The following is a 27,907-nucleotide window of genomic DNA, read 5'->3' as shown; positions in this document are numbered from 1 at the left end:
GCTTGTGTTTATAGCTTTATCTTGACTACAGGAAATAGGTACAAATAGCTACTTGCCAGTGATTGTTATTTAAAGTTTTATCAAAGTCTTAACATTTTGACTGTAACCTCACTTGATCTCTTCCTTGATAATTATGGATTTTCCCACATGCCTTCAATGAATTTGATATTGGTTACTTACAGGAGAGTGCAATAGACTTCTCAGAGATCGAGGAGGCACTAGTGTTGATCAAGCAGAAGAAGCAAAAGGAGATGAAACCACCAGACTTCCTACATCTAGTGGATGAAGAAAAAGACAAAGGTAGTTATGTTTCTGTGATTGTATTAGAACTCTTTAATGTATTAGCCTTTAGCTCACTTGGCATAGTGTGTGTGTGTGTGCATGCATGCATGTGTGTGTGTGCTATCCAAAGAAACTTGTTCATAAAGGATACTGGATTTGCATGCTCAAGTTTCACTAAATTGTGAAAAAAGTTTTTATTTTATTACGGTGTTTCAAAATGCTGGGATTTTAATCAGATTTAGAGGTAGGAAATAGGTGAAGGGATGAAAAATAGTTTTCAGGTTTAAAAAAAATTATATATATACCTTTTATTCATGGCAAAAAATCCAAATGAGGAATTCCTTCAGCTGGAAGAAATCATCAGGTTTGCCAAAGTAAAACACAGCTCTTGCCAGGAAAATTGAAGATATTATTCGATTTAATTTGAATCCTCCACAAATACTTAATGTTCACTGGAGGTTTTTTTTACTGGTCCAGACAAGCACAAAAATCCCCAAAAGATAAGTAGGTATGGTTTAGGTCCCTTTTCTTCTTTATAAACAAGTGCTTTTTACATGGAGGTGTCTTTACAAGTAGTTAATACATACTATTAAAGGTGGCAGAAAAAAGAAAACCTGGAGAAAGCACGGACTGAAATTGACAACCACACATCTGACCTTCCATGTACTGTAATCAGGAATAGAACCTGGAATTGTGGAAGTGCACAGCTTGTGTCTTGATGCTGTGTTGCCCTGAAGTTTTAGTTGATACATTTACCTCAAAATGTGACCAATGTTTCTTTGCAGAAGCTCACAGGAGGCTAATTGAACTTCAGGCAGAATATGCAGAGACAGTGCATGAACTGGAGAAAACCCGAAACATGCTTGTTGTGCAGCACAAGATAAACAAGGACTACCAACAAGAGGTAATTCCTACAACCACATATTTTACAAGGGCTACCAACAAGAGGTAATCCTACAACCACATATTTTACAAGGGCTACCAACAAGAGGTAATCCTACAACCACATATTTTACAAGGGTCATCAGCAAGAGGTAATCCTCAAACCACATATTTTACAAGGGCTACCAACAAGAGGTAATGCTAAAACCACATATTTTACAAGGGCTACCAACAAGAGGTAATCCTACAACCACATATTTTACAAGGGCTACCAACAAGAGGTAATCCTACAACCACATATTTTACAAGGACTACCAACAAGAGGTAATCCTACAACCACATATTTTACAAGGGCTACCAACAAGAGGTAATTCTACAACCACATATTTTATAAGGGCTACCAACAAGAGGTAATCCTACAACCACATATTTTACAAGCGCTACCAACAAGAGGTAATCCTACAACCACATATTTTACAAGGGTCATCAGCAAGAGGTAATCCTCGAACCACATATTTTACAAGGGCTACCAACAAGAGGTAATGCTAAAACCACATATTTTACAAGGGCTACCAACAAGAGGTAATCCTACAACCACATATTTTACAAGGGCTACCAACAAGAGGTAATCCTACAACCACATATTTTACAAGGACTACCAACAAGAGGTAATCCTACAACCACATATTTTACAAGGGTCATCAGCAAGAGGTAATCCTCGAACCACATATTTTACAAGGGCTACCAACAAGAGGTAATGCTAAAACCACATATTTTACAAGGGCTACCAACAAGAGGTAATCCTACAACCACATATTTTACAAGATTCACCAATGATAAGTAATACTATAACCACATATTTAACAAGGGCTACCAACAAGAAGTAATCCTAGAACCACATATTTTACAAGGGCTACCAACAAGAGGTAATGCTAAAACCACATATTTTATAAGGGCTATCAACAAGAAGTAATGCTAAAACCACATATTTAACAAGGGTCACCAATGATAAGTAATACTATAACCACATATTTAACAAGGGCTACCAACAAGAAGTAATCCTAGAACCACATATTTTACAAGGGCTACCAACAAGAGGTAATGCTTAAACCACATATTTAACAAGGGTCACCAACAATAAGTAATACTATAACCACATATTTAACAAGGGCTACCAACAAGAAGTAATCCTAGAACCACATATTTTACAAGGGCTACCAACAAGAAGTAATCCTAAAACCACATATTTTACAAGGGCTACCAACAAGAAGTAATCCTAGAACCACATATTTTATAAGGGCTACCAACAAGAGGTAATGCTAAAACCACATATTTTATAAGGGCTATCAACAAGAAGTAATGCTAAAACCACATATTTAACAAGGGTCACCAACAATAAGTAATACTATAACCACATATTTAACAAGGGCTACCAACAAGAAGTAATCCTAGAACCACATATTTTACAAGGGCTACCAACAAGAAGTAATCCTAAAACCACATATTTTACAAGGGTCACCAACAAGAGGTAATGCTAAAACCACATATTTTATAAGGACAATCAACAAGAAGTAATGCTAAAACCACATATTTTATAAGGGCTATCAACAAGAAGTAATGCTAAAACCACATATTTAACAAGGGTCACCAACAATAAGTAATACTATAACCACATATTTAACAAGGGCTACCAACAAGAAGTAATCCTAGAACCACATATTTTACAAGGGCTAACAACAAGAGGTAATCCTAGAACCACATATTTTACAAGGGCTACCAACAAGAGGTAATCCTACAACCACATATTTTACAAGGGCTACCAACAAGAGGTAATCCTACAACCACATATTTTACAAGGGCTACCAACAAGAGGTAATGCTAAAACCACATATTTTACAAGGGTCACCAACAAGAGGCAATGCTAAAACCACATATTTTATAAGGGCTACCAACAAGAGGTAATCCTAGAACCACATATTTTACAAGGGCTACCAACAAGAGATAATGCTAAAACCACATATTTTACAAGGGCTACCAACAAGAGGTAATCCTAGAACCACATATTTTACAAGGATCACCAACAAGAGGTAATCCTAGAACCACATATTTAACAAGGGCTACCAACAAGAGGTAATGCTCATAATGCTAGAACTGCATATTTAACAAGGGTCACCAGCAATAAGTAATGCTAGAACCACATATTTAACAATGACTACCAACTATAGGTGATGTTAGAACTACATATTTAACAAGGGACAAGAGATAATGCTTGAACCACATATTTAACAACAAAAAATGAGGTAATGCTGGACCAGATACTTAACAAGAACTATTAACAAGTGTTAATACTAGAACTACATACCAAACAAGGGGGGGCCCCGAGTGGCCGAGTGGTCTAAAGCGCTCACCGTTCTGGATCACTGCTATCTCACCTCTGTCTGTGTGGGTTCGAGTCCAAGGCTCGGCTAGTGTGGGTACGTGGGAAAGCCTGCCAGTAGCTTCTCGTGGATCGGTGGTTCTTTTCTGGATTTTCCAGGGTTCTTCCTCCACCAGTTATACTGGCCGCCATGTATGGCCTATCTTGTGCTGAAAAATGGCGTTAAACCCTAGAACAACAACAACCAAACAAGGGCTATGAATAAGAGGTTATGGTAGAAACATATTTTACAAGGACTATTGACAGTGCTAATGCTATAACCAGATATTTAACAAGGACTATTGACAGTGGTAATGCTATAATCAGATATTTAACAAGGACTAAAAACTTGAGTTAATGCTAGAACTACATATTTAACAATAGCTACCAAAAAGAAGTAATGCTGGAAACATATTTTTAAGCTTGTCTGCATGTTATGAGCTCTCATTACAGATAAATAATCATTGATGCATAATCAAATATCATACATGCACCTTCTTAAGATGCAGTATAATTTGGACAACTCAAATGCCAATTCCTCAAATACTTGACATCACTTTATTGACACTCTCAGTCTCAGTTTTAAGACATTCTTACACTTGTGATCTAAGAAAAGCTCCAAGCACTGAAAGCTTATGATCATTAATTTGGGCCTGCAGTAGTTCCACCTTTACAAGTTGTACTTTAATTGCATTTTGACATGTTTTAATTTGGCTTTAATGATATTCAGAGCTGGAAAAAAGGGTTCCTGGCAAGCAGATAGAGGAAGTCTTGCTAAACACAAAACAACTGGATGTAATGATGGCAATGCAGATGACAGTAATGAAAAAATTCCCACATCTTGACTGCTTGACAGTATATTTGGTACTTTATCAGGTTCACTTTTGTATGCATGCACCTCACAGCTTTGAATTTTATAAGCAGTTTTCATTTGGTTTTTTAATATTTAATATTGTATATACTCTCTTATAAGACATATCCAATTGCAAACTACACAGACCCAGATCTTCTATCCCATAATGTGCCAGCAGATCTGGGTCTGTGCAGTTTGTTAGGAATAATCAACATTACAAACAACATAGACCCTGATCTGCAGGCAGATTATAGTACAGCAAATCATGGTCTTTGTTGTTTGCAGTTTGACTTGACTCATAAATGAGAAAATGTGGTAACCTTGTATATGGTAGTCATTTGTGGTATAGAATACTAAGTACATTGTAGAAGAACTTTATTGTTGGTAGAAGCCTTTTCCTTTTTAAATCTAGTTAGAAATTTAAACTGAGTCTCAGTACAGACACAGAAATGGTATGTTGGTGAGCATGCCTGTTTTTGGTGATGTTTGTTTCCTATAGTTCTCATCTAATTCAAAACACAGTGGATGCATACTTGACATGCTAAGCTTTTAATCTATCAGGTGGAGCTGACAACTCAAAAGATGGATGAGATAAAGAAAGAATATGAGATGAAACTAGATGAATATGCAAGACTTCTGGACATCAGAGCTGCCAGGATAAAGGTGAATTTTTGTTTTGTTTGTTTTTAAACGAAATCATTTTTACGGATGTTTTACAATTTATAGCAAAGTTTATTGTCACTTTCTTTTGATGACTGAGGTATTTCATAAAGTGGGGAGATAGGGTCAGCCAAGAAACCTGGCAAGCCACCACACCTGGATGGTTAACCAGTGTAATCAGGAAGATACACATTGAACTTGGGACGACAGTGTGCCAACCTGATGTCTTACAGTGTGCTTTCTCGCTACAGTTACTGAAAGATTATATTGTTCTTCTCTTGTCCAATGTCCATTTCCTATCAGTCCTCAGTATTGTTTCTTGCCTTACATCCATATGCTATCTGCCCTCAGTATTGTCACTTTCCCTACATCCATTTCCTATCTGCCCTCAGTATTGTCACTTTCCCTACATCCATTTCCTATCCGCTCTCAGTATTGTCACTTTCCCTACATCTATTTCCTATCTGCCCTCAGTATTTTCTCTTTCCCTACATCCCTTTCCTATCTGCCCTCAGTATTTTCTCTTTCCCTACATCCATTTCCTATCTGCCCTCAGTATTGTCACTTTCCCTACATCTATTTCCTATCTGCCCTCAGTACTTTCTCTTTCCCTTCATCCATTTCCTATCTGCCATCAGTATTTTCTCTTTCCCTACATCCATTTCCTATCTGCCCTCAGTATTTTCTCTTTCCATACATCCATTTCCATTCTGCCCTCAGTATTTTCTCTTTCCCTACATCCATTTCCTGTCTGCCCTCAGTATTTTCTCTTTCCCTACATACATTTCCTATCTGCCCTCAGTATTGTCACTTTCGCTACATGCATTTCCTATCTGCCCTTAGTATTTTCTCTTTACATACATCCATTTCCTATCTGCCTTCAGTATTTTCTCTTTCCCTACATCCATTTCCTATCTGCCCTCAGTATCTTCTCTTTCCCTACATCCCTTTCCTATCTGCCCTCAGTATTTTCTCTTTCCCTACATCCATTTCCTATCTGCCCTCAGTATTGTCACTTTCCCTACATCTATTTCCTATCTGCCCTCAGTACTTTCTCTTTCCCTTCATCCATTTCCTATATGCCATCAGTATTTTCTCTTTCCCTACATCCATTTCCTATCTGCCCTCAGTATTTTCTCTTTCCGTACATCCATTTCCATTCTGCCCTCAGTATTTTCTCTTTCCCTACATCCATTTCCTGTCTGCCCTCGGTATTTTCTCTTTCCCTACATACATTTCCTATCTGCCCTCAGTATTGTCACTTTCCCTACATCCATTTCCTATCTGCCCTTAGTATTTTCTTTTTACATACATCCATTTCCTATCTGCCTTCAGTATTTTCTCTTTCCCTACATCCATTTCCTATCTGCCCTCAGTATCTTCTCTTTCCCTACGTCCCTTTCCTATCTGCCCTCAGTATTTTCTCTTTCCCTACATCCATTTCTATTCTGCCCTCAGTATTTTCTCTTTCCCTACATCCATTTCCATTCTGCCCTCAGTATTTTCTCTTTCCCTACATACATTTCCTATCTGCCCTCAGTATTGTCACTTTCCCTACATCCATTTCCTATCTGCCCTCAGTATTTTCTCTTTCCCTACATCCATTTCCATTCTGCCCTCAGTATTTTCTCTTTCCCTACATCCATTTCCTATCTGCCTTCAGTATTGTCACTTTCCCTACATCTATTTCCTATCTGCTGTCAGTATTTTCTCTTTCCCTACATTCATTTCTATTCTGCCCTTAGTATTTTCTCTTTCCCTACATCCATTTCCATTCTGCCCTCAGTATTTCTCTTTTCCCTACATCCATTTCCTATCTGCCTTCAGTATTTTCTCTTTCCCTGCATCCATTTACTGTCTGCCCTCAGTATTTTCTCTTTCCCTACATCCATTTCCTGTCTGCCTCAGCATTGTCACTTTCCCTACATCCATTCCCTATCTGCCCTCAGTATTTTCTCTTTCCCTACATCCATTTCCTATCTGCCGTCAGTATTTTCTCTTTCCCTACATAAATTTCCTATCTGCCATCAGTATTTTCTCTTTCCCTACATCCATTTCCTATCTACTGTCAGTATTTTCTCTTTCCCTACATCCCTTTCCTATCTGCCCTCAGTATTTTCTCTTTCCCTACATCCATTTCCTATCTGCCCTCAGTATTTTCTCTTTCCCTACATCGATTTCCTATCTGCCGTCAGTATTTTCTCTTTCCCTACATCCATTTCAGATCTACTGTCAGTATTTTCTCTTTCCCTGCATCCCTTTCCTATCTGCCCTCAGTATTTTCTTATTCCCTACATCCATTTCCATTCTGCCCTCAGTATTTTCTCTTTCCCTACATCCATTTTCTGTCTGCCCTCAGTATTTTCTCTTTCCCTACATCCATTTCCATTCTGCCCTAAGTATTTTCTCTTTCCCTACATCCATTTCTATTCTGCCCTCAGTATTTTCTCTTTCCCCACATCCATTTCCTGTCTGCCCTCAGTATTTTCTCTTTCCCTACATCCATTTCCTATCTGCCCTCAGTATTTTCTCTTTCCCTACATCCATTTCCATTCTGCCCTCAGTATTTTCTCTTTCCCTACATCCATTTCTATTCTGCCCTCAGTATTTTCTCTTTCCCCACATCCATTTCCTGTCTGCCCTCAGTATTTTCTCTTTCCCTACATCCATTTCCTATCTGCCCTCAGTATTGTCACTTTCCCTACATCCATTTCCTATCTGCCATCAGTATTTTGTCTTTGCCTACAGCCATTTCATATCTGCGCTCAGTATTTTTTCTTTCCCTATGTCCATTTCCTATCTGTCCTCAGTATTTTCTCTTTCCCTATGTCCATTTCATATCTGTGCTTAGTATTTTTTCTTTCCCTATGTCAGTTTTCTATCTGACCTCAGTATTTCTCTTGCCTTGTTTCGATTTCCTATCTGCCCTCAGTATTTTCTCTTTCCCTATTTCTATTATCTATCTGCCCTCAGTATTTTCTCTCTCCCTATTTCCATTTCCTGTCTGCCCTCAGTATTTTCTCTTTCCCTATTTCCATTTCCTATCTGCCCTCAGTATTTTCTCTTGTTCTATGTCCATTTCCTATCTGTCCTCAGTATTTTCTCTTGCCCTATGTCAATTTCCTATCTGCCTTCAGTATTTTCTCTTTCCCTATGTCCATATCCTATCTGCCCTCAGTATTTTCTCTTGCCCTATGTCAATTTCCTATTTGCCCTCAGTATTTTCTCTTGCCCTATGTCAATTTCCTATGTGTCTTCAGTATTTTCTCTTGCCCTATGTTAATTTCCTATCTGCCCTCAGTATTTTCTCTTGCCCTATGTCAATTTCCTATCTGCCTTCAGTATTTCTCTTGCCCTATGTCAATTTCCTATTTGCCCTCAGTATTTTTTCTTGCCCTATGTCAATTTCCTATCTGCCCTCAGTATTTTTTCTTGCCCTATGTCAATTTCCTATCTGCCCTCAATGGGCATTACAGTACTGAGAGAATTTAGCTGCAGGATGAGGTGTTTCACAAGATTTTGACAGTAAACAGTGTCTGTCAGTTATTTATTGATCCAGTCCTCTGTTGTAATTATAAAATGAAGGATTGCTAGTCACCATCATTGATTCCCAATGGTAGAGTCATACAAGCAGATAACTCCCTGTGGTAGAGTCATACAGGCAATTGATTCCCACTGGTAAAGTCATACAGGCAATTGATTCCCTATGGTAGAATCATACAGGCAACTGATTCCCAATGGTATAATCATAGAAGCAATTGATTCCCAATGGTAGAATCAGACAGTTGATTCCCAGTGATAGTCATACAGGCAAGTGAGTCCCAATGGTCGAGTTATACAGGCTATTGATTCCCAATGGTCGAGTTATACAGGCAATTGATTCCCTATGGTAGAGTCATACAGGCAATTGATTCCCAATGGTAGAGTCATACAGGCAGATAACTCCCTATGGTAGAGTCATACAGGCAATTGATTCCCAATGGTAGAGTGATGCAGGCAATTGATTCTCTATGGTAGAGTCACACAGACAAATAACTCCCCATGGTAGAGTCATACAGGCAGATAATTCCATGTGGTAGAGTCATACAGGCAATTGATTCCCAATGGTAGAGTCATACTGGCAATTGATTCCCAATGGTAGAGTCATACAGGCAGATAATTCCCTATGGTAGTCATACAGGCAGACAATTCCCTATGGTAGTCATACAGGCAGATAATTCCCTATGATAGAGTCATACAGACAGATAATTCCCTATGGTAGAGTCATACAGGCAGATAATTCCCTATGGTAGAGTTATACAGGCAATTGATTCCCATTGGTAAAGTCATACGGGCAGATAATTCCTTGTGGCATTCATACAGCAGATAATTCCCTATTTTGGAGTCATAAAGATAGATAATCCCCAATTGTAGTGTCATACAGGCTGGTAATTCCTTGTTAGGACTTGTCGGCCTGGTGTCAGGATAATTTGACTGGGTGGGACATCATGCTACATGTCTGCGGCATGATGCCCCAGTGCTAGACATCACTATTAACTGCCACACTGCAGACATCGTAGCGATATGACTGAAATTTTTTTAATGTAACTTGATCATTTTATATTGTAAACATCACTTCATTGTCATAATCACTTATTGTATAATGAATCTTTGTAATTTGTTTATTAGTCAATCCCATTGTTGCATTATTTTATTTTTGTTTTCTTTGAATATCTCATTATCTTGCATCTCTATTGGCAATTATCTTTCTGTTTTCTTTAAATGTATATATCAGGTTACATAAGTGAAGATTAATGTTAATAATGAGTAAGCTCAAAATATTATCTTGCTTAATTATCTATATCTCTTGTGACTTTTAAGTACTTCTAATTATGATTTCTGCAAATACTGTTTAATCCAATTAGGGAGAGGGAGAAAAACTGAACAAGTCAGCAGGTACAAATTATCAGCTTTACATGTTGAATAGCACAGTTCAGAGTCTCATAACAGCACCATTATAAAGAGGTCTGGGGGAAATTAAAAGTTAATCATGAACTTAATATTTGGTAGAATTTTTTTTTACAAAATCCTGTTCATTTTCGGTTGGTAAGAATGCAGACCAACAATTGTGAGAAAGTGTTTTTTTTTTAGAATCAGAGTTTCACTTAAATTTGTAGCTTCTTTTGCCAGGATCATATCATTTTGATGCCAATATGCAATATCAATGACTTTGCCAGGATGCCAATATGCAATATCAATGAATTTGCCAGGATCATATCATTTTGATGCCAGTATGCAATATCAATGAATTTGTTACATGAAGAAATGAATTGTTGTCTGTCTTACAGAAATTAGAGGCCCAGATGAGAGATGTAGCCTATGGCACAAAACAGTACAAGATACAGACACCTATTGAGGAGGTGAGTTTACAGGATAAATGATTTATGTCTGTTTGAAAACTCCACTCAAATAGTTTGACAGGCAGCAAGATGTCTATTTGAAAACTCCACTCAAATAGTGTGACTGGTAGCAAGATGTCTATTTGAAAACTCCACTCAAATAGTGTGACAGGGAACAAGATGTCTATTTGAAAACTCAGTTCTAATAGTATGACTATTAGCAAGATGTCTATTTGAAAACTCAGTTCTAATAGTATGACTGGGAGCAAGATATCTATTTGAAAACTCACTTCTAACAATATGACTGTATGGACTGTGAGTAAGATGTCTATTTGAAAACTCAGTTCTAACAGTATGACTGGGAGCAAGATGTGTATTTGAAAACTCAATTCTAACAGTATAACTATATGACTGTGATTAAGATGTCTATTTGAAAACTTGGTTCGAACAGTATGACTGCAAGTAAGATGTATATTTGAACACTCAGTTTTAATGGTATGACTGGGAGCAGAGATCTCCATTATCTGCTACAGTGGTTAGGACAAGCAACTTTCAGAACTTGCAATTATTCAAACATTGCTTTAGTATCCAAATATTATTGCTTCAATATTCAAATATTGCTTCATTATTCAAACATTGTTGCTTCAACATTCAAACATTATTGCTTAATATTTTGCTGATTTTTTGAGATTACATTTTTAAGAAAGTGTATTTTTATTTATTAGAAAAACATAATCAGAATTTAGAAATTGTTTCACAGGCAAAAACATCGGTTCAGGGTGGTTAGACATTTGTTTTCACTGACACAATACTTCTTTAAACCAACACATCATTTATGTTTTTCCTTGCATATTATAATATTAGAGCTTTTAATGATAAGACCATGCCAAAAACTCCCATTAACAATTAAATTTCATAAACATTAAAACTGGTAATTAGATGAATATTGGTTGAAGTAGTTGTATTTTTGCATTTTTCATTAGGACGAAGGAATGGAAGAATTTGATGAGACGATTCATCTTGAGAGGGGACAGAACTTGTTTGAGATACATGTCCACAAGGTGAGTCTTAGCGTGGTTTATTTATTTGTTTTCATTTCTATATTTTTTGAGAGGGGACAGAACTTGTCTGAGATACATGTCCACAAGGTGAGTCTTAGCGTGGTTTATTTATTTGTTTTCATTTCTATATTTTTTGAGAGGGGACAGAACTTGTCTGAGATACATGTCCACAAGGTGAGTCTTAGCGTGGTTTATTTATTTGTTTTCATTTCTATATTTTTTGAGAGGGGACAGAACTTGTCTGAGATACATGTCCACAAGGTGAGTCTTAGCGTGGTTTATTTATTTGTTTTCATTTCTATATTTTTTGTATTTTATACATAAGTTTAAAAACATTGTGAGTTTATAGGATGCTTGTGGAAGATAGAAATGATATTTTCTGTATTTTTTCTGATTATAGTGAAGCTGAGGAACTATGCAGTTTTGCCATAAATGGAAAGCTGTCCATTTCTTAGAGATTAAATACCATATATACTCACTTTTAAGTCGAGTCCAACTGCCAACGACATAGATCCTCATTTGTCATGACACAATGCACCAGCAGATCAGGGTCTATATTATTTGTTCTACTGATTACTCCTAACAAACCACACAGAGCCAGGTCTACTGGCTTATGATGCAGTGACAGATCTGACTCACTGTAGTTTGGACTTGACTTGTCTGCAGGTATATATGGTATGTAAGAAAGGTTAAGAAATTCATTCATGAACAGATATGTGTCTTTATAAAGATGTTTACATTAAAGCAGGTTTTACTATATTTAGAAATGCATACTCAGTGCATGGATTTATTAAATCCTGTAATGATGAATTTCAGGCCATACATATTATATTTTCTTTTTGAAAAACTTTTTGAAGCATTATTTTTATACAATGTCTTGTTTGATCATAAGTGGGTTGTCCTTAAATTGAAAAAAATGGAATATTGAAGCTTGTTTGATCGTGAGTGGATTGTCATTCAATTTGTGGAAAATAGAATATTGAAGATTGTTTGATCCTACATGGGTTGTCATTAAAGCTTTGGAAAATGGAATATTATGTCGTAACATTGTCATGGAATTCCTTCTGTGCAATTTACCTGATGCCACCTCTTCATTTAGGTTTTCTAATGAATATATCACAGATGCCATTACTCAGCTTACCAGTGATTGATTCTCAAAAGATATGATGATATTTATACCATTTTTTCAGAACCTAGCCTAGCGTGGGTACGTGGGAAAGCCTGCCAGTAGCTTCTCGTGGGTCGGTGGTTCTTCCCTGGGTTTTCCAGGGTTCTTCCTCCACCAGTTATACTGGCTGCCATGTATAGCCTATCTTGTGCTGAAAAATGGCGTTAAACCCTAGAACAACAACAACAGAACCTAGCAATTGATACAAATTTTACATTTCTACATTTAATTCATTAACCTGTGATAGTTACATCAAGATTTAACATTTGCTTCCCCTTATGAGACTTGAATGAGTTTGAATTTCTGCCATTACTTCCCATGAGATTAATTATTGGCATTTAGTATCATTAAGCGGTGGAGTGATTGCACTCATTATGCCATTTTCAAACTTGGGCTTCTGAAGCAGTACAACATAAGGCATCATTCGATTTTGGATGAGTTATGTATTTTATTTCATATCGATGAAATCTTGCATGAATTTGATGACCTCATTTTATATAATTTTTTTAAATTATTGGTTGTTGGATGGACGTGTTTCTTCTTCAAATACGTTACTAAATCATAGCATACTAGAATCCTTCTATTGTACATCTCCCTTAAAAATATGCACACAATGGTGTACAAAAATGAGTTACAGAGGGACCTCTGAAAATCTAGAAAGGGGATGCTATCCTGGCCAGTCATTGAAGAGCAAGAACTTGTGGGGTGGGGCACTGTTAAATGGTTTAATACTTGTGTTATAACAAGTAACGTGAGGGGTGGGGCACTGTTATATGGTTTAATACTTGTGTTATAACCAGTAACATGAGGGGTGGGGCACTGTTAAATGGTTTAATACTTGTGTTATAACCAGTAACAATTGCTTACAAAATGCTTCCTCTAATGAAGTTGTTCGCTTTCTGTATAAGTTGCCTTATTTTCAAGATAACCAATCTCTGAAAGATCAGTTAAACCATTACTGCAGGAGGTTTCCAGACACTGCATGTACCTCTGAAAACAGTGTGTATTATATCACTAATTTTTGCATGTGAATGTGGATATATTCAAGTGCTTTTGTTGCTTTACAGTAAAACAAGATTTCCATTTTTCAGAAAGAAGGTACATGTACATTTAATTTGTGAAACAACAATTAACACTGTAACTCAATCTTTGATAAAAAAAATTATTGTAGTTTGTAGAATTGTGATTTCATTGCAAGTGATATTTAAATTTTTGCTCACCCTTGAGCAAACCTTCAAGTGCTAATTTGGAAATGTTGAGTACACAACAAAACTTTTGAATTTGCTACTCCATCAAGAACCATATCACTGAAACAAAGCTTGTCAAGCACTGATTACTCTTTTCGCTTTGCTTCTTTTGCTATCATTGATCACATTTGTGAATTAGTAGGATTAACCACTGATTAGTGTTATATACTTTAATTATGTTATCTGAATGATGGACCGCTCTGGTGGTCTAGTGGTTAGAGCATCTGCCTCGGAAGTAGGAAGTTGTGGGTTCTACCCTGGCCAAGTCATACCAAAGACCTTACAAAAATGATTTATGCTGCTTTCTATATTCTCTACTTAAGATTATGAGATTATGATTGGTTTAAATAATATAGCTTACATAAAAGTACAGCATAATTGTAAACTGTCTGTCTGTCTGTCTGTGTGTCTGTCTGTCTATCTGTCTGTCTGTCTCTCCAGCCAAGTCATACCAAAGACTTACAAAAATGGTACTAATAGCTGCCTCGCTTGGCGCTCAGCATTAAGAGGTTAGTGTTTGGACTGGTCAGCCTGGTGTCAGGATAATGTGACTGGGTGGGACATCATGCTACATGTCTGTAGCATGATGCCCCAGTGCTGGACATCACTATAAACTGCCACACTGCAGTCATTGTAGCAATATGACTGAAATTTTTTTAAAACTACATTAAAAATCCTAATCACACACACACACACACCTGAATGATGATATTTAAAACTGTTCAGTTGGTTAGTTGAAATGAGTTGACCTGACATTATCACAAGTATTTCTTATGCAAGTAGAATTTGCATTCCCTTTAACTCTTTTTCTTATTCCACTCCTTTTATTTTGATTTGATACAAAAGATATGATTAACATGATAATACAAAGTAGGTCTTCTTTAAATTGATTGCAACAATACAACTATCACTTCCACAAATCAGCACTGAATTAGGTTTTCAGAAACACTCAGATAGAGTTGCAATGGTAGACTGACACTTTTCTTGTTGAAATACAAGAGAGTGCATATAGCTTTTATGATGTTACACTGAAACCAAAGTAAAAATAATAATCTAAAACCTGATTTTTCACTTGACATAGCTAATTTAAATTGCATTTATTTCTATAATGCTGCCAGCAGTAGGCGTTAATGACATTTTGATGGATCAGAATATCATTAAATATTTTTATATACAGTGAAGTGAGAACTTTTTTATTATAGAAAACTAAACAAATTATATGATTTCTCATTAAAATTGTCAAATTTTATGATGTTGAATTAGATTTTCTGGCACTAACTGCCATTTTCAATGATGAAATATGTGATATATCAGTTTTTAGATGATGGGGCCCCAGGTAGTCAAGTGGTCTAAGGTGCTTACCTATATAGATGACTCATATCTCGGTTTTTTTCATGTGGGTTAAAGTCTTGGATCGGCTAACATTGGTATTGACGAAGCTTATCAGTAACTTACCGTTGTTTGGTGATTCTGCCCTGTGTCTTTTTGGGATTTTCCTCCACCTGACTGTCATTATATCATGTGCTGAAAAATCAAATTATTCCCACAATCCCCAAACTTGCAGATGAATATTTTGTATCTAAATTGTTTATACCTTGTACAATAAGCCATATGGTCATTATTTCAGCTCATTTTGAAAACAGTGGGAACTATATCATACTTCTTGTCTGTTTTGTCCAGTTGTTAATCAGTCTGTCCAGTCATTATTTAATCTGTCCAGTCATTAATCAGTCTGTCTGTCCATCTATTCTTTAGTAATATGGTGTATCTCCTGCACTATTGAAGATACCAGATTGAAATTGTGATATGGGAGGGAGGAGGAGAGAAAGCAGTTTAAAATTTTTGATATGATTCCCTGGGGCCGGAGCTAGGATGTTCAGATGATTTTTGGTAATCTGAAGCAATTTCATTAGTTTGATATGTGGAAGTTGCTGAGACCCCTCCCCTCCGTATCCTTATATGGATTTGAAGCACATGAGGATTAAAATCAGACAGATGTCAGAAAAAGACCTAGAGTTATATCCTTGGGCATAAGTTGGAAGTTCTTAGATCCCCACTCCAAAGTCATGTATACATTTAATGGCTATGAGGAGAAACATTCATTTTGCATCCAAGACAGGCCCTGTATCATGCCTATGGGGTGGATAGTTGCCCGTGGGTCATACCTCAAAAGCTGTTTAAAGCTCCACCCTTTTATCATATAAACATTATGGAAATGATTAGATGAAGTCAGATATTCATCCAGCACAAATCCTAGGTCATTTCCATTGGGTAGAGGACTTGCCCTTGGGTCATAGTTTAGAAACTTTTAAGATCACCACTTGATATAATTATTGGAAAGGAGGATACAGATACACACATATGTAGTGTTACAACATTGACTGCCAGGTTTTACCATGCACCTAGTGGCACAGCTTGGAAGTGTGAAGATACGCAAGGGCATGTTATTGACCTAATTGCAGTTCTCTATTCTGCTGGTGACTGGTAGTTGCATTTCTATTTACCTGATTACTTCTTACTTCAGTTGATTATTTTCTCTTGTAACTGAGATCATTTCAGTAACTTCTGAAGTATTAGTATCCACTTCATTGCAAGCTTAACATAACACCTCACTTATTTTGCCTTTCTGTGCAGTGTATTATGTAATAATAGGTATAGTCAGCAAATTCAGGTGTGGGTGTGTAAGAGATTTAGGCACTCAGATTAAAAACACACTTGTACAGCATGTACAACATATCATTCATGTCACACATGTGAAATGTTTACTTTATTGTCGTTGGACACATGGGTAATCATTTTTGTGAGGCATTTATCACAGACCAGTTAGAGGGAGAAGTGTTCTAACAAAGATGCTGATGCAATTTCATGGGAAATCATTTAATGTCACAGTCAATAGAGGCTGAAAAACTTTAGAAAAGAAAGCCCCATCAGTGATTGCCATCTTAGTTCCTCCCAAAAGACAGCAATGTCAATTTAGCCCATATTGCAGCAGCTAGACCAGCTTACTCCAAAAAAGGCTGGTAGTTGTAGTGGTTTTAATGATCAAGATTGCCGGTACTGGATAAAGGGACTTGATATTAGCTATGCAGTTTTATCAAATATTTAGTTGGAGAGGGAACATCAACAGAACCAACATAGCAGTTCCACTTCCAATCCCAGTTTTTTTACAACATAGAGCTGGTACTGGATATTTGATTACCTTCTCAGGATATCTTGTATAAGATGGAGGAAGTCAGCATTGAATAGCACATGACAGTAATGAAGTGGCCTTCTCCTGACCATACCATCTCCATTTCTAGCTTTGTCACAGCTTACCTACACCATAGCTGGTACCACTTGCAGTAATTCATCCCCATGAGGTAATCAATACAGACTCAGTCATCCAGGGTGTCCAGAGTAAGCAGTTGGAAGTGACCTCTGATCTTATACAGACTTTTGCCTTAGTATGTCACCCTTAACATCCCACTTCTCATGATTGCTGGATGGTTCACTTTCACTACTGACACTTGACATAGAAAATGGAGAGTCACAAATTGTTTCTTCTCTGCTAGACCTCACTATGTCAAGAAAAGATTTGGCCTTTAGAGCCTCAATAGAGCAAGTCTTTCAGTCTCTTTGTAAAAGTCCTGCGTCTGTCAACATCTTGACCCAAGAGGACAGCATTGCCAGGCTGGTCATGTCTGGGCTGTCTTCCATGGACAGGAAAACTGTTGAAGACATGGAACATACTAGTTGACGTGGGGCCCAGGATGGCTGAGAAGTCTAAGTATTGGGCTTTACAGATCAGTTACACATTTACCTCTGTCCACTTTGGGTTAAGTCTCAGGCTCTGCCAAAGTGGGTATGTGAGAAAGCATCTGTTGCTGTTAATCTTCAGCTCAGCTCAGCTCAGAGAGAGAGAGATGGAGAGATGGAGGGAGGGAGGGAGGAACAGAGATCTTGTCTATGTTGCTTAAGTAGCATCTTAAAGCAATGCTTGATCATCCAACCTCATGTTTCATTGGCATATAGAAGAAATTGGGAAGCAGGTGACTGAGAAGACTAGCCTTTCTCAGGTCATACAAGTTAGATGCTGCCAAATGGACCAGTGAAGAAGAAAAGGAACACGCAAAGGAAAGAAAGTGTACTCACTTCGCTAGAAAAGGAAGTATACTCACTTTGCTAGAAAAGGAAGTATACTCACTTTGCTAGAAAAGGAAGTATACTCAATTCGCTAGAAAAGGAAGTATACTTACTTCACTAGAAAAGGAAGTATACTCACTTCACTAGGAAAGGAAGTATACTCACTTTGCTAGAAAAGGAAGTATACTCAATTCGCTAGAAAAGGAAGTATACTTCACTAGAAAAGGAAGTATACTCACTTCCCTAGAAAAGGAAGTATACTCACTTCGCTAGAAAAGGAAGTATACTCACTTTGCTAGGAAAGGACGTATACTCACTTCGCTAGAAAAGGAAGTATATTTACTTCACTAGAAAAGGAAGTATACTCACTTTGCTAGGAAAGGAAGTATACTCACTTCGCTAGAAATGGACATTAGAAATTGTTCACAGTAGTGATTCACCATGATTCTGCTCAGGACACTTTCTAAATCCGATGCTTAATAGAAGGTTGTGACCAGTAATTGACTTAATTTCACCCAGCATGTATTCAGTTATAGAATGGATACCCTGAGGTCAATCCTTAGGTTATATTACTGGAAGACTTGCTGGTCAGTTTAGACCTCAGTGTTGAATACCTTTATATTCCCATTCACAGGTCTTCCAGGAAATTCCAGTGTTGAATACCTTTATATTCCCATTCACAGGTCTGCCAGGAAATTCCAGGGATTTGCTTACAGGGATGTCAAGTTCAGAGCTTGCTTTAGAATGCCCAAAGTGTTAAAAAAATTTTAAAATTGTGAAATATGTTACTACTCATGCCTTGTAGCTTTTTAATCTGTTATACAGTAGCACTTCATCCTGGGTTTGCGAATGGACTTTGTGCTGCTTTACGTAAAATCAACAGCACTGTGCATTTAATGAGGGCAATGTAATGAGATCATATGGCCATTAAGTCACCAATGGCATCTCAAGATTTTTAGGTTACCACAGTCTTGCTTCTTGTTTTAAGCAGGTCTTTTAAATGTTAATTGTACTCTTTCATGGACATCAGATATCAGAGATATATAAAATAATATATTGAGATTAACTGTAGAAATTGGAACAAGTATAATATGGTCTAATTTGCTCTTCTTGTCAAGCCTGCATTAGTGGGGAAGCAAGACATAGCTGTAACTTTACCACTTTCGGTGTCAATATCAAAGTTTATTAAGGTTTTGATTAAAGATTTTCATTTACATAATTTTATATTTTCTAAACCCCTTGATAGATTCTTGTCATACATGGCATAAACTATTAAGAAGACAATTCATTCTGTGAAATGCTTGCTTGTCCCTTTCACCTCAGAGTTAAGGTCAGAGTTCTAGAAAGTTATCTATACAAAGATTCTGTGTTACTTCAGACCTGAGTAGATTTTCCTCTGGCAGTGGCACCCTTTATGAAATGACCATTGTATATTGCTCTAATTTACAACATACAAGCATCAAAATTTCAAAATTGAAAAACAACATGAACAAATCAGTCACTTGTTGAATTAAGCTCTGCTGTTTCTAAACGACATTTCAGAAGATGTACATATTTGCTGTGAATCACATATAAGGAATGTGTCTTTATTATACATATAAGGAATGTGTCTTTATTATACATGTAAGGAATGTGTCTTTATTATACATATAAGGAATGTGTCTTTATTATACATATAAGGAATGTGTCTTTATTATACATATAAGGAATGTGTCTTTATTATACATGTAAGGAATGTGTCTTTATTATACATATAAGGAATGTGTCTTTATTATACATGTAAGGAATGTGTCTTTATTATACATGTAAGGAATGTGTCTTTATTATACATGTAAGGAATGTGTCTTTATTACACATGTAAGGAATGTGTCTTTATTATACATATAAGGAATGTGTCTTTATTATACATATAAGGAATGTGTCTTTATTATGCATATAAGGAATGTGTCTTTATTACACATATAAGGAGTGTGTCTTTATTATACATATAAGGAATGTGTCTTTATTACACATATAAGGAATGTGTCTTTATTATACATATAAGGAATGTGTCTTTATTATACATATAAGGAATGTGTCTTAGCAGCAGAGGGGCTGTACAGACCGAAACTTTTTGCACAATAAACCCCTCCAGGAAACTATTCCTCGATAGAGGGCTTATTTCGACGAAATAAACCCTTCTATTCAGAATACAGGACAAAAAAAAATGTCCCCCGAAAACTCGAAGAGTTTCCAGGGACAAACTCGTTGAGTTTGCACTGACAACTTGGGTTACTTCAATAAATCTGAAACAGTTTCCGTGGCGGGGTCGTTATTGAAAAATCCATGGGTCGGGTCCATCCCCTCTGCTGCTCTGGGAAATGAGTTTCCAAGGAAAAACATTTTTATGTTAGCGGAATTAAATCATTGACAAATAAATAATGGCAAATATTGGAGAAGCACATACGACTAGATTAGCTCGAGAACGTCTCGAAGCAATTCAGAAATTTCTTCCTGTCCGTGATAGTGTCAGACAAAAATTACAACTAAGACAGCAAGCACGGGAAGGCTTTGCAGAGACTACGGAGGAATTATTTAAACCCGTGACCAAAGCTACTGAAAAATCCGCAGCTGTTACCAAAGAGGCTTTAATAGAGCAAAGGAAAATTTTACAGGATATTTCAGCTGGACTTAAACCCCCGCCTCCACCCGATGAAGTTGTTGTGTCAGTACCTGCTGGTAAGCGAGTAACAGGGAGAATTACTGACCCCGCCAAAAGATTTACGCCGGATTATATTGAACTTCTTAAAAATGTACCAGAAGAGAAATTACCTGAGACAATACTGTTAGGATTGATTAGAAGAGATGTGTCTTTAAACCCAGAACACGGTTCTATGACAGATGATAATTTTATCAAATATTCGTATCGTATACGTGAAAATAAAAAACAAATCAGCAGGGACGATACAAAATACGATAGACTTGTAGATGCTATACGTAAACTTGAAATTCCACCATCGCAACCTCAAGAAGAAAAATCACCGTTGCAACACACAGAACGACAACAATATCCTTCACGGCGAAGAGCAATAGATCCTGACCTAACTCCGTTAAGTGAATACGAGGCTGCATCTGAAGGAAGTCCGCGGGGCCAAAAATTCAAACAAACTAGGTCGCCGATAATTAGCTTAACAACATCTTCTGAAAGTTTGCCTCAAGACATTTTATCCCCAAGAATTGTACCATCAACAGGGGAGGGTTTAGGATCCGGTTTTATTGCCTGCCCTAATAATATCATCGATGATGTATCACGGTTGGAAGTTCTCATCGGAGGAAGACGTGCCGGAAACAATTCTCCGGAAATTATAAATGAAGCCGCAGATATCTGTCAGAGACTATTTCAGCGTGGCATCATGGATATCAGCATCTACCGGGGGCTCATTGATGAACTCGCAGACGGTTACCACAGCGACTAATAATTAAATTTGCTAGCAAATTCAGTTAGATAAACAATAATTAAATAAAATGATACTACACGATTCTTTTCGCAGACCAAGAAGTGTCAGAGTAGTAAACTCACGATTACCAGTATACGAGGTTGTTTACGGAGATGGAGTCGGTGATGTTGTTAGGGATTTAGTCACAAGAATCGCTCCGAAAGCTGGACCGTTAGCAAAACAATTCGCGATGAAAGCCGCTGATGTTGTCAAGGATAAAGCCATTGGCACTGTTGGTAGTCTTGCCGGGAAAGCATTTCAATCAATCAAGGATCGACTAGCACAGCTGATACGAAAAAAAAACCCAGTCGAGAGGTTGGTGCCAGTAAAACTACCATCCACTGAAGCTATGCCGGCAAATGTTAGTAGCGTAGTAAATAAGGCCGTAAATCAGAAATTAGCTGAGATCGCAACAGCAGGAATTACCTCCAAAGCGTTGCAAGATAGTGTAACTGCTAATTTGATAGCTGGTAGTGGTTTCCGGTGACGATAACATTTTAATTAGATCATCACAAATAATAATAATGTTTGCACGAAAATCCAATGACGCGTTTGATATGTCCAAACCAGTACTTAAAGATGATTCTGTACGTGATTTTCAATATTATTCTTATGAAGCACGTGATCCTAACCAACGCGGAAGAATTGAACTACAGGTCCAGGATACAAGTAGATACTTCTTGCCCGCTGAGGCCTTCATCGAAGTTGAAGGTAGGCTTTTAAAGAATGATAACACTAACTACGGAATCGGCGACCGAGTTGGATTTGTTAACAACGGCATCATGGCGTTATTTAAATCCGCTATTTACATGATAGATGGAAAAGAAATTGAAACAATTCATGATAACGTCGACGTTGCCACAACAATTCTCGGGTTGGCGAGATACTCGGATGATTACACCAGATCAGCCGGACCATCAATGATGTTTGCAAAGGATATAACCGACAGCCCCGAGAACAGGAATGTAACAATGAATAATGCCGGTGACGCAGTTGCATCGATGAACGAAAATTTTAATTTGGGTTTTGCAACACGTAGATCGATGTTAAGTGGAGATGAAGAGTTCTCAGGTGTGATTCCATTGTCTCACATCTTTGGATTCTGCAGAGATGTCCACAAGGTCATATTCGGTGCCAAACACACAGTTGTACTTGTGCGAAAACCTGATGATAATGACGCTATCTGGCGAGATGCTGCTGTTGCCCCTGGTCAGGTAATACTAACTAAACTGTGGTTGTGGATGCCAGTGTTGTCTCCGTCAATCACCGAAGAACAACGACTGTTGTCTTTCATGGACACGGGCGGTAAATCACTGCTATCCTGGAAAACAACAACCACAGACGTTATTCAGGGTGATAATGGTGGGTTGTTTACATGGCATATATCATCGCAACAAGGAGTATCAGCACCACGACATATTTTCATTGCATTTCAATACCGTGCTAGAACAGATAGCCAGGAAAGAAATCCAATGGTATTTGATACACTTGGAGTTTCTGAAGTTTCGTTGAGAATAAATGGGCATCAGGAGCCATCTGAGGATATATTAATAGATTTCGAACATCATCGTGTCGCACGCGCGTATCATCGTCTGATGTCATTTATGGGGCGCGACCTTAATGTAGACACTGGCCTGCAAATATCACAGCGAGACTTTATGAGTTTATATCCGATTTATTACTTTTCGCTGGAACATCTTGATCTGGTTAAACAATCTGTTGTCGACCTACATTTCCGAGCTCGTGTAGGTGTTCCTGCTGGTGGTTACAGAGCGATTGCTGTCATACTCTCCGATAAAGCAATGCTGCTTGAAGGTGTTGGCGGACGAATGAGGGTCATCGACGCTCCAATCGAGAATATGTAACGCAATTAAAATCAAACTTAGGATATAATGTCATACAGTCATGTTAATGTCACCTTGACTTCCGGTCAAACGAAGAAATTGCAATCAAAGAACGCAAGCACGTGCGGGACATCAATAACACTAAAACGAGATCAGATTACTGGTGGTCCAAACAAATTGTCGTTGACTAATACTCAGCTTAAACATTTTAATAAGGCACTAACAGCAAAAACCGGTGTCCGACTTGATTTCTCTGCTGCAGCTATCAAGGACATGACTAAAACCGGTGGAATATTTCCTCTTCTCGCAGCAATACCGGCGTTGATTGCCGCGGCAGCACCAGCCGTAGCAAAAGCCGCAGCACTCGGTGCAGTTGGAACTGCAGCTGGAATGGCACTAAAAAAGGCAACGGGAAAAGGATACAAGAAAAAAAAGGGACGCGGTCTAAGACTACCAGGAACTCCACCATCATGGTATCCAAAAAAATTCTAACGCCGTTGAGCAATTTTGATTTACTCGATGCTGTTAAAAAATTGCGTGTAAAACATTTCAGAGGCGTATTTATGCGAGATCAATTACCGCAACGACCGAATAATCCAGAAACTGGCATTATCAATCTCGACAACAAAGATGGTCCGGGAACTCACTGGGTTGCTTACGCGATCGATCCACGTGGAATTATCTATTTTGATTCGTACGGTTTAGCACCGCCAGTTGAGTTTCTCAAGTATGTCAGCAGATTTTCTAATGTTCCAGTGTGGCAGTCGACGTTACCAACACAAACATTAATTGATCCGCCCATTTGTGGGAGGGAGGTTTTAAATGTTCTTGATGCAATCTCAAGAAATCCAGCAACTCCTCCTCATAAAGTAGTGTATGAATATACCGCATCGAGAAATGCTAGCATTTGAAAAACAGCAATAAGAATAATGGTGGATATTTACGGAAGACCTTTCACACGAGGAGGTAAACCAAGCACAGATGCTGATCTCTCAAAATATGCGACCAAAGATGAAGTCGATAATCTTTTGAATATAGCTGGAGTTGACCCAGATGAAGTTGCTATTTTCCAAGACAGGCAAGGAAAACTAAGAACGAGCAACATTAAGTGGAATGATATAATTCGCAGAGTTCTTGGAGCTACCAAGGATAACTTCGTTGCATTTAGTGATGGCGGCCGGATCAAGGACTCGAATATATCAATCGCAAGCATCAAAGACAGTATTGATAAAGGTGTTGATAAATGTGTGAAAAAAGCCGGTGACACGATGACAGGCGAACTCAGCATGAGCGGCAACAAAATAACCGCGTTAGCGAATCCCGAATCCGACCAGGATGCGTCAAACAAACAATACGTGGACATCGTCAACGGTAAACTAAATACGCTGCATGCAGAGCATGATGTTCACGTGGGCGCGTTTACAAGATTTCGAAGAAACTTCGTAAAAACTGATGAGGTCGTGGATAAGTTCTTTGGGACTCCTCCAGTCGTCGATGTAAAACTCGCTGATGTAAAGACCGACATTAACACGATCAAACAAACACAGCAGGATATCGTATCGGGTATTCCTGATATCGTTAACAAAACCAGTTTGATTAAAGTTCCCACTGGAGTTACTCCGGGGCATATCACCAACATCGTATTCACGGTATCATCGGGATTCGCAACATGGTCACGACAAAATAACACTATCAAATATACAGCAACAGCCACCGGTGTTTACAGGTTGTCTGTGTTTTCAGCCGCTAAATTTGAAATCTTCACAACATATCCTTGGAGACATTCCACCGATAAGTATTCCGGGGTTTGCACTGTAATACTAAACAGCGGAACCGAGGAAACATTTATGCTTGAAGCCGAGGACGATAGTTTAACAGCAACATCTTACTGGTTTTGTTTGGAATTCGTCGCTGCAACGCCTCAATTGGTTACCGCGTAATTGAATAATGTCAACGACGCCAGATGCTCAACAATATCGATACAATCAAGTCCGTGAGTGGCAATCTGAGTTAAAAACTGTCATCGAAGTAACTAGTCAAAAAGTAAAAAAATACAAGCGCCGCATAACAGTGCTGGATATTATGGTTTATTCAGTATCTGCCGTTGTTGCATCTGCCGGAGCAATACTATCAGCGGTCACTCCGGTAACTGCAGCAGTCGCCGCCACGATCTGTGTTTCCGCGGCCACAACAACAGCTGGAGTTTTCGGCATCATAGCAAAAAAAATATCATCATGTGCTAACACAAAATTACACGATTACACGACAAAATTAAATACAGCCACGACCGCATATCAGAAATTATCATCGCTGATATCATCATCGTTAGACGTGCAAAGTAGCGACGCTACGATATCAGATTCTGAATTCAAACTAATGTCAGATGCGTACAATGACTATTTGAAAACTAAACAAATAAATAATGTCAATAGAACTGCTTCAACAAATAGTCACAAACACAACACCGGTAAGGACCACAATGATCTCAGTGTCCTCGACGACACCAGAATTCGGTATTAATTTTCGAACTCCAATTCCAGTGAGTGAAATCGCGTTAGCAAAGCTCAGTGTGTATCACAGCTGGCCCAATGTTAGGTCGGCATCATTTGGTGGTCTGCAGCCAAATAATTCATTCGTGTTCGGGAAAAGCAAAGCCGACTCCGGCGAACAGGGTGAACTTGACTGGAATACAATTACACTTCCCACTGGGAGTTATCAGATCGAAGAAATCAATAATGAGATACAACGCCAAATAAAACGAATCACCGGCAAGGAAGCCAAAATATCTATAACAGCTCATGAACCAACGCTGTCTGCGGTCATTGAAATCTCAACGCCAGGATACGCCGTGGATATTTATAACAGCTCAATCCGAACATTATTAGGATGGCCAAAGGCCCCCGAGGTTAAACCTCGTCCACCAAAACCTGAAAAATCGGATTTTATGACCTATAAAGAAGCACTACACGACCTCGAGTACAATTATTATTTACTCCTTGCAGATCAATTACTAGCAAGAAAAAGTACTTTAATGCCCGATACTTGGAGTATAGAAGCTCCACGTGTTAAGGGGGGGCAGGAGCTCCGTGTTTACCGTCTAGATGATATAGAATCTGAATTATTTATTCCGATCAATCTAGTACATAAACAACAGCTACAACTCTTGCGAGTATATTTCCAAGATTATATTTCTGATTTAACAAGTCCGCGTGATAATATTATCACAACCATAGAAAAACTAAACAAACTCGCATCGGCCATGGAAACTATAAATCTAAGAATAATTCAGGCTTTACTGGATCTTAAAGACTATATCGATGATAATTATAGACAGATAGCCAGAGCAGATTTTGCAATTAAATATGGTATTCAAGTGAATGATATTTCAGATTTTAAATTTCCTGGATATAACGTGCCCGAGCTGAGAAAATCAGTCTCTGATCTCATCGATCAATCTTTCGAAGATATTCTTGCCGCGTACGAACGAATAAAACCACAACCTGTTATTCTCAAGCACGACAACAGTACAGCATCCGATGGCAGACACATCTCACCCGGGATCGTAAATATCACAGATGTTATTGCGGTCAATCTTGTATGTGACGTCATCGATGGCAGTTACAGCGCATCAGATACTACGACGGCACAACAGGGGTTTATCCTGTATACGTTCACACCAAGAGACCCCCCTGGTTTTCTGATTGTGCAAGAACCAATCAATCCGGTCTATCTACGGTGTCATAACCCGTGGTTGTCAACGATAAATTTCAAACTCACCGACCAGAGGGGGAATTTGTTGGACCTGCGTGACGAGACTGTTAGTATAAACTTACTGGTGAAGTCCTAAGTCAAGGGATCCATAATATTTATAATAGTTTTTTTTTCTGCACTGATCCATTTTCGTCATTTTATCGTGCAAATACCCTATCAAAACCAGCATAAGTTATCGTTGAAAGTGCTAGCACGCATTTAAAAAAAAACGGTTGTGTATAATGTATCAACCCGAGTACATTCATGCACGAGTTCATATTCATGATAAGCAAATTCTTTACGAGGCAATAAAAACCGCATTTCAAATACAGACATTCCCAGAACAGTATTTCCCCGTTAAAATAGTTATTGACGTGTATGGTGACGAAGACTTCTTGTTAACTCCGTCACAATTAACAGAGCTACAGCAAAATCATATGATCATAGTTTGGTGTCAACGAGAACAGATTATGAACTATTCTCATTCCTGTATTGATGTTGAAACGCTTAAGCAAATCCTGAAAATCTGAAAGCGCCCTTCACTTGAGAAACTCTTTGAGTTTCCAAGGGCAAAAAAAATAATACACTTTTTTTTTTACCCGTGGAAATGTGCTTTACACTCCAAGCGGGGGGGGGGGGGCGCTAGCGTTCTCAGGTTCTACTTTCACTTTGTGCTGTGAGTCACACGCTATGCGGTTTATACTTCCTTGTCGGCCTCGTAGTCAGAAACACTAGTATTTTTGTCAGAAATGCAAGGCATTTCCGTGT

General features: G+C 38.1%; 1 protein-coding gene across 4 annotated transcripts in view; it reads left to right on the top strand.

Moving 5' to 3' along the window:
* Window positions 1–27,907, top strand: part of LOC149779856 (protein fantom-like) — a 197,238-nt gene that overhangs the window by 69,290 nt on the left and 100,041 nt on the right. For all 4 annotated transcript variants that reach the window (XM_089936526.1, XM_089936527.1, XM_089936524.1 and 1 more), the window contains exons 16-20: window positions 183–300; window positions 1,068–1,186; window positions 4,995–5,096; window positions 10,421–10,492; window positions 11,455–11,532. In XM_089936526.1, the coding sequence (XP_089792652.1) occupies window positions 183–300; window positions 1,068–1,186; window positions 4,995–5,096; window positions 10,421–10,492; window positions 11,455–11,532 (489 nt within the window). The remainder of the gene's footprint in view (window positions 1–182; window positions 301–1,067; window positions 1,187–4,994; window positions 5,097–10,420; window positions 10,493–11,454; window positions 11,533–27,907) is intronic.

This window comes from Sinohyriopsis cumingii, chromosome 16 (genome assembly GCF_028554795.1).
Source record: "Sinohyriopsis cumingii isolate HCF-2022 chromosome 16, ASM2855479v2, whole genome shotgun sequence".
In the NCBI taxonomy this organism is placed as follows: domain Eukaryota; kingdom Metazoa; phylum Mollusca; class Bivalvia; order Unionida; family Unionidae; genus Sinohyriopsis; species Sinohyriopsis cumingii.
Note: the sequence above shows the minus strand (reverse complement) of the source record. Positions and strands in the feature narration are given on the sequence as shown.